The sequence below is a fragment of the Sapajus apella genome, unplaced genomic scaffold, assembly GCF_009761245.1.
Source record: "Sapajus apella isolate SASKATOON/1434 unplaced genomic scaffold, GSC_monkey_1.0 scaffold46, whole genome shotgun sequence".
Lineage (NCBI taxonomy): Eukaryota > Metazoa > Chordata > Mammalia > Primates > Cebidae > Sapajus > Sapajus apella.
The window spans coordinates 9,269,194-9,277,756 of record NW_022436986.1 but is presented as its reverse complement, the minus strand read 5'-3'; the positions used below and the strand labels follow the sequence as shown (position 1 = coordinate 9,277,756).

At 30.7% G+C, this 8,563-nt stretch overlaps 1 protein-coding gene across 1 annotated transcript; it reads right to left on the bottom strand.

Moving 5' to 3' along the window:
• Nucleotides 1-497: 497 nt before the first annotated feature.
• CYLC2 (cylicin 2) lies at nucleotides 498-7,427 on the bottom strand. The gene is made up of 5 exons (XM_032239892.1): nucleotides 7,411-7,427; nucleotides 4,512-4,552; nucleotides 3,135-3,256; nucleotides 1,503-1,659; nucleotides 498-1,384 (listed from the first exon to the last, which is right to left on the bottom strand). The coding sequence occupies exons 1-5, from the start codon at nucleotides 7,425-7,427 to the stop codon at nucleotides 498-500; spliced, it is 1,224 nt and encodes a 407-aa protein (XP_032095783.1).
• Nucleotides 7,428-8,563: the final 1,136 nt, after the last annotated feature.

Here is an 8,563-nt window from a genome sequence, read left to right as displayed (position 1 = left end):
TAACTTCAATTCATGACTCCTATATTTCTTTCTTTAAATTTGTAGATGCCGTTTGAGATTATTTTAAATCTATAGATATAGCATCTCCCTCCTTGGGATTTTTAAGCCTTTATTAAACGTGTGTGTGTGTGTGTGTGTGTGTGTGTGTGTGTGTGTGTGTGTCCATGGATTTAGTGTCCTTATCTTCTACATCCTTATTTGAATATTCTTCTTTAGATCTTTCTAGAGATCATTCATTGAATCCTTCCTATCCCCAAATTTAAGTATATGCATTCTTCAAGTCTTTCAATGGATCCCCCCTTAATTTTTTTTAACATCTTTCTTATATTTTTATAAATTTCTTGAGTTCTCCTTTGTATCCTTCTTTGCCCCCTTTTAAACATCATTTAATTCTTTGAAACCTCTTTTTTACTCACAAATTCAGTTGCAGAATACCGCTATTGTTTCATCAAATATGCTTTTGAATTATTCTTTCGGTTTGAATTCTTATTTAAGGCCTACTTGCCCTTCTTCTTTGCATCCTTCTTTTCATCCTTCTTTGCATCCTTCTTTGCATCTTTCTTTGCATCCTTCTTTGCATCCTTCTTTTCATCCTTCTTTGCATCCTTCTTTTCATCCTTCTTTGCATCCTTCTTTTCATCCTTCTTTGCATCTTTCTTTGCATCTTTCTTTGCATCCTTCTTTGCATCCTTCTTTGAGTCAGAAGATTCTTTGTCAGAGTCTTTCTTTGCATCTTTCTTGGCATCCTTCTTAGACTCTTTCTTGGCATCATCCTTCGAGTCACTGTCTGTACTACTGGGCTTCTTATCTTTCTTATCCTTTTTATTCTCCTTTGCATCTTTCTTAGCATCTTTCTTGGCATCCTTCAGTTCATCACCTTTCTTTGCATCTTTTTTCCCATCCTCATCCTTCTTTTCATCTGCTTTTATAGATTCTGATTCTGTGGTTGAATCCTTGCCCTTCTTTGAATCTTTTTTGTCTTTTTTGGCATCTTTCTTTGTACCTCCTTTTTCATCTTCAGATTCTGTGGCTGAGTCTTTGCCCTTTTTTGCATCCTTTTTATCTTTTTTGCTATCTTTCTTTGCATCTCCTTTTTCATCTTCAGATTCTGTAGCTGAGTCTTTTCCCTTCTTTGCATCCTTTTTACCTTTTTTCCTATCTTTCTTTGCACCTCCTTTTTCATCTTCAGATTCTGTAGCCAAGTCTTTTCCCTTCTTTGCATCTTTTTCACCTTTTTTGCTATCTTTCTTTGCATCTAGCTTTTCATCTTTTCCTTTATCTACATCCTTGCCTTTCTTTACATCTTTTTTCCCTTGTTTTAATTCTGATTCGGAACCTGTTGTGTCCTTCTCTGTTGTCTTGTCTTCACCTTTCTTACCAATATCTGAGGACAAATATTCAAATATTTCTTAAAATGAGAAAATCCAAACCTGATAAAATTCTAATAGAAACCTAATCAGAAAATTTACAGAGATAATATAAAAACAGTAAGTACTCTCCACCTGCTGCTTTAGAATCTGCCTTGGCAGTACGAGTTGGTTTGAGAGGCTGCCTCCTGGCAGCTAAATAAATGGATGGTCTCTCGGGAATTCTCATTAGAGAACGGTACATCCATAATGGTCGTCTATGACCTCCTCTTAATTGTTCTTCATCAATTGTCTGAAAGATTGGTTACAATAATGATGAATAACTTGTGGGTAAATTACACAGTTTTTTATTAGTATATCCCAAATATATTTTAACTTTAACCATAAAGAGATTTTAGCTTTTGTTAAAAAGTGGGGGAAGTTACAGATTTCATCGTTTATTTTGGTTTTGTTTTTTAAATGTTCATCCTCTTTTTTAAACTAGTGAATAATCATGCCTTATTTGGAGCTTACTTTCAGTTTATAGGACCTTGATAGTTCCCTCAGGATTTTAGGTTCAAATTGGTAGAGACCTCCATTGACTCAAGGCATATTAGAACCTCTCTTCACAATCATAGGAGGCTTTTTTTTAAAAAAATAAAACTCTATGTTCTTGAGAATTCTTGGAATATCTTGTCCAACTTCTATTTTTTGGTAACTCAGAAACTGTTCTCTAATATCTAATAGTTTCAGGTTGAAGCATATCTTAGTCTATTTTCATTTCCAGAGTCTCTGAAATTTAGAATGCTACTCATAGTTAAAGATAAAAGCCTGGAACTCCTATTGCTTACTGAGATACAAATTGAGTATCATCAGATTGGTAACCGAAATAATAAAATCTGTAACAGGGAATGTTAGTTTGAGACTATGCATTTTATTTTCAAACTTCTAATTAAACATTTACAAAACTAAATGACAAAAATAGCCAATATTGGTACAAATATTAACAATGGAAAAATAAATTCACCAAAGAAAAAAAGAACTTTGTTCACTACCAATGGGATACATTTTCAGAAATAAACAAGTTAATGATACATTTATTTTGTGAAAACTTTCCTTTGAAAATATGCATATCCCATGTTGACTCCAGAAACATTGGGAAATATTTATTTTCCAATACTCTGAATCCTGAATTCTGCATTACAGAACTGAGGAAGTATTAAAGGTATAATGTAATCCCATGACTCAAATGAGGGGGTTTCTCCAGCCGAAGAACATTTTCTGAAAGTTCATACTAACTCTAACATTAGGACCTCCATATTTTTCTACTAATTGGAAACATTTTTTGTAATAAAGCGTTACTGAAAAAATAGTTAATATTGAAATAAAGGGAGTGGTTGTATACAGTAAAATGCAAATAAAACATATCTACCTTTTTTAAATAGTAAAATTTGAATTACTTCTAACTGTGCTGTTCAATATGGCATTTCATAGCCACATGTGAATTTGCTTTAATTCAATGTTATTTAAATGTAAAATTCAATTCCTCAGTTACACTAGCCTCATTTCAAGTATTTAATAGCCTAATTGGACTATAGAGATAAATATTGCCATCACTGCAGAAACTTTGTCAGCTTTGATCTATAACACATAAAACTATATGATTTCATAAGCTTACTACTCACAAGTGATTACTTAAGACTAAGATTTATAATTACTTATTATGGTCACAATTGTTACTAAGTTATTACTTATTACAGATAATTATATTATCTTTCCAGTACTTACAGGACCTGTATTGTCCCTTATTTGAGAAGGTTTTGATCTTCTTTTCGTTCCTGGCCGTTGTGGTTTTGGAAATGACAGGGCGAAGTGTTGTTGATTCCATGATTTTTTGCTTAATTCACTGACTAAAATAAGAAAGACAAAACACACGTTTTGAAATGAATAGAATTTCATCAGAGCTGAAATGGCATTAAGTGCAACATATATCATGTAAATGAATAAACAAGTGACTCAAATTATGGCTTCATTTATTTGGTAATGTTTGCAATTTTCTGTTATCAATATGAGAAAATAAAAATTGATTTTTCTATTTTGACCAGTTTTACAGATAACTTTATAAAGTAGTCATTGAAAAACTAATATCACTAAATGGAAAGATTCAGTTTTACTGCTTCCCTTTAATTGTATCTCTTCCAATCCAGGTTTTTGCTTCATACTTTTTGTTAGCATACAATTTTATTAACAACAGAAAATAAGTTAACTACTTTTGTAGCTCCCACGGTACTTAGCACAATGCCAACATAAAATAGGAAATACATGATTTCATCTAAATGCTAAGGCTTAAGATCGCCTTAGTTAATAATAACTTTCCAAGCTACAAGAGTAAATGCTGCTCATCCAAGAATGGCATTGTTATAGGTTACGTATTTAATAAAGAAAACTGACCAAAAGTCTACAGAATAGTGCCTGGGAGGGTGAAGTAAGCTGGAAGCTATACTGGAAATGATTAATGATATTTCGGTTACCAATGGGACCAATGAGAGGTTTCATCATTGTATTTAGATACACGCAGTATTAATGTGTGAAAATAATAGACATTTCCTATGAGTCCTCTAAAGAAAATAGGAACAGTGGGAAAAATGTACAGAAAAAAAGTAATATTTAAGCTCAATATCTGAGGGGAATGTAATTGATATTTGAAGTCCTCCAAAATCAAATACATTTGCCTTGCCTAGTAAAGAAATTTTGGCCCACTTTTAAGCTGGATATAATCTGTCAGGAATGTTGCAGAGGAATAATCAGCATTCCTGATAGATAAGATCCAGCTTAAAATTAGATATAATAAACAAGAAATTGTTTATCTAATTTCGACATTGCTTTTCAACTGTAAGATTATCTGATTGTATGAGTTCTAACATGTAACTATTTCCAGCTTTATGTTGTTGAACATATTTACTTAAAATTCCTTGGATTCAAAACAAAGCAAAATATATGTAAAAGGTGTTCCACGTGTCTGTAAAAAAGGTTCCTTGGGAAATAGAAAGTTGATTATCAATTTGATTCCATGGCAATGTTTGCTTTATCACTTTGAATGGAGAGTAATACTTACTATAAAATTAATCACACACGTTTTGAAATAAATATCGAATGCTTTCTTACCTGGAATGTAATTATCATATGTCCCAAAGTTTACTTTTTGGCTATTAAAATAAAAAAGAAAGGTATTAGTTAATTTATATAAAATCCGTGTTTTAAATTGGCATTATTATACTTCAGCACTTATACAACTAACAACTAGGGAAATACTTCACATTCTCAGATGTCTTTAATTATATAAGAATACTTTATCTCCAGGATAGAAGAGATTAGCCAATGTGTTTTCAAATTACAACAGTACTAAATAATGGTTGGCCAAACAAACTATATATACATATGCCTATCAAATAGATACATATGTGTGTGTGTGTGTGTGCATGTGTGTATATACATATATATATATATATAAACAAATTGCACATCTGAAAATATACATTTAAATTATAAAATTATAAAAACACAGTTGAATTATTTTTCTCATTTCATGTTTCAAATTCTCTTGCAATTCAGTTTGAAACAAGATATCACTTTGTAAACCCTATGCTTATGTAAAAGCATATCCTCAAAATACTCTCGAAACTTTACCAAATCCAAATTGTTAAATGGCATATATGTGCACCTGTGAATTTGTGTGTGCATGTGTATATGTCAGTGTGGACCACAAAAATTCATAAGGAATTTTGCTACATTTTAAAGAAAATCTGAAAAACAAAACTATATTGCAAATTATTTTCCATTTATAGTTTCCCATTTGATTTACTACTATCTAAACATGTTTGTTCTCATGAAGAAGAGTTTTACAATCTAATTTTTATTTATTGGTGATGGAGGCAAACCCTACAATCTATTAGAGAAATATTATTTTCCATAGTTTCATTATATTTTGGATATAGAGCAATCATTGGGCATGAGTGAATTTGAGGCTTATGTGCCTCATGTAGTGTTTATTTTGACAGATGTATAGTAAAATTTAAGGTTTAAGTACAGAAAAGCAGTGTCTTGATACCTTGACTAAAGAATGAAGCTGCCAGTATAAAACATGGCACAGTTTTGTCACTCTATAAAAATTTGTATTAATTGAATAACATTTAATATATTTTTACCAGTAAGTTTTCCAGTCTATCATTTTCTTAAACTGAACCCATGCACCAAAATTACTTGCCCCAAAATATCTCAATATCTAAATTCAGATCCAGTCAAACGACATTTATATACTACAGAAGAAATTTTAATGTCCAATGGTGATTATGAACTGCGTTATTCCAAATGCTCTGAATGAGGAAATATTTCAAGTTCATGAAACATTATTAAACTTGAGATTTTCATTTTTTTAATTTATTTATTCATTTTATTATTATTATACTTTAAGTTCTGGGGTACATGTGCAGAGTGTGCAGATCCATTACATAGGTATACACGTGTCACGATGGTTTGCTGCATCCATCATCCCGTCATCTACATTAGGTATTTCTCCTAATGCTAGAATGATCCATCAATTTCTTCTATAATTTCTAGGACATCTGCTTTAATCACAAAGCAATTGAAATTAAAATCAATAATAAAATTATCTAGAAAATATATATATATTTGAAAAATTATCAGCTCCTTTTAAAGAACCAGTGGTCAGAGATCACAATGAAAACCTACTGAAAAAGAAGCTACTGAATAATAAGTTAATATAAGAAAATTATAGAATATTGCTTAAAAGTTCATAGAGAATAACTTATAGTTTTAATGTTTTATATTATAAAAAATGTTTAAAATCAGTGTTTTAAATCTCGCCATTAAAATTTGGAAAATAGTATAAGAAAAGAAGTAGAGGAGGGGGTAAGTATGTTCCAACTTATTTTTAAGGCTAATATAAATAACCCAAATCCTCTGGAGGTCAATACTAAAAATGCATATTACAGATGAATATCTATCATTAATATAGACACATAATTTCTTAAAATTAAATAGTACTGACAAATATGTAAAATTGCTAATACATCATAACCATCTGGTTTACTTTCCAGAATATGAGGTTGGTTTAACCTAAAATCAAACAATGCAATCATTGACTGTACCAGAGAGGAAAGACATGCTTTCACCAGCAGAACGACTTAAAGGCATCAAGTTACTCAGCTTTTAAAGTAATCACGACAAATGCATTTAAACCTTTACCAAACGTTATACTTTAAAATGATTGTTTTTATAAGAAACTAGACACCAGTATCTATGGAAAGCCTATTTTATTTTCAGCATTCATGTTTTATCTTTCTTTTAATAATACTGCTGAATGAAGGCCCACCCATACTTTACATTTCAAAACTCTATTGCTTCACCTTTGTTCCATGCCCTCTGTAAAAAAGGTTTACAGAATTGAAACCTGTTCTTCACCTGCCTTATTTTAACACAGAATAATTTAAGCACAAGCAAACTACTATATGACTTACTTCTCATGTCTGGATTAGCTGCTTTGCATAACGAACTACTTTCACATACTCAATATTTTGTAAGATGGATACAATTAGTATTTGGTTGGTCATATTCTGATAGAGCTGCCCCACTTTTTACTAAAGGTTACCACTGTGATATATGCCTCCTTTAAAATTGAGTCACACTCCTCAGTCACTATTACATACACAAAAATTATTCACAGAAATTTCCAAGTGGTTCCCTGACTGAAAATCATAAATTATTTTATATTACTGAAAATACAATGTGATAAGAAATCAAGTAAGATTCACAATAAAAAACAAACAAAAAGACTTATTTAAAGCCAGGTATCTATTTTGCTGAAATGCATGTACTAGCTGTATCTTGAATCAAAAATATCTATTATGTGAGAAACTTCATCTGCTAAACACATTATCTTTTGCTTATGAATGGCATAATAATAATAAACACCTCTTCACACTAAAGAAGTTAAATGTAAAGCTAGTGAGTATTTTAGTATTTTAAAACGTAAAATTTGACTTACAATCGTGGGAGAGACATTTTCCCCACATATGACTTGCCAGGACTTAAGTACTGTAAGTTCAAACTAGTGATGTTGAAAGGTGACATCATAAAGAGGCCAAGAGCACTCAGATTTAAAGGGGCAAAACCAAAGAAGACACTTATGTTTTATGCTCTCTAAAATTCTAAGTTTAATACTTACATTCACTTATTATTGTTGACTAAATCTAGCTACAAGTACTAAAAGTAATCAATTGATTTTTACACTTTAATAAAATACTTGTTTAATTTTTTTCCTGTAGTTGTAACTTACTGATATGGAAAAAAGGCAAGTTTAAACATTAATCTGTGAAGATCAGCTGTAATCCTGATTTCCCTTTCATTCCTGTAACTTTTGTTAAATCATCTGCATAACTTTATGTGTCTTTCTCTCATCTTAAACTTATGGTCTGCTTGTACACAAAATATTTTAAACAAAGCTAGATGCTTTTTAAACTTATAAACATATAGATATATCTGAGTTAGTACATTTTTATGAAACTCACAATTTCACCCGATTAATAGATGAATGCAGAGAGGCATTTAAACATGTGGCTATTATTTAGCTCTTTTTAACATATCTTAACTATTTTTATCCTAAGAAATAGTTTTATTAAATATCAGCTACTATAAGAGGTAAACTACAAAAATATTAGTGGTTTGATTCAAAGTTTCTAACTGGTCTTACACAATAATAAATTTTAGAGGCATTGGAGCTGGGATGGGAGCCTTCTATAATTTAGATTTCTATGATCTGATTATTGTCTGACTTAATGAGAATATCTACTGATGTTTTCCTGAAAAGTGATGATTTAAAGCAAAGTATAATTTCTAAACCTATACAATTTTGTTGAGCATTTTATAGTCTGTAGTGGCTTATGAAAATATTAATCTCTAATGCATTTACTCTATCAGCATATATTAAAATCTAAATCATGACTGAGCCACCAGCAATACTTGCCTTCTGCGTTATCATCTCTTGAATTAATCTCTCATCGCCATTCTTAATTAAATGTGTACGATCTACAAATATCTTAGAGAACCAATAATATTTTTATAATGAGCATGTGCCAGTCTTCTATTACTAAATAGAAAATTATTACAAATTTAGTGACATAAAACAATAATTTTTTATC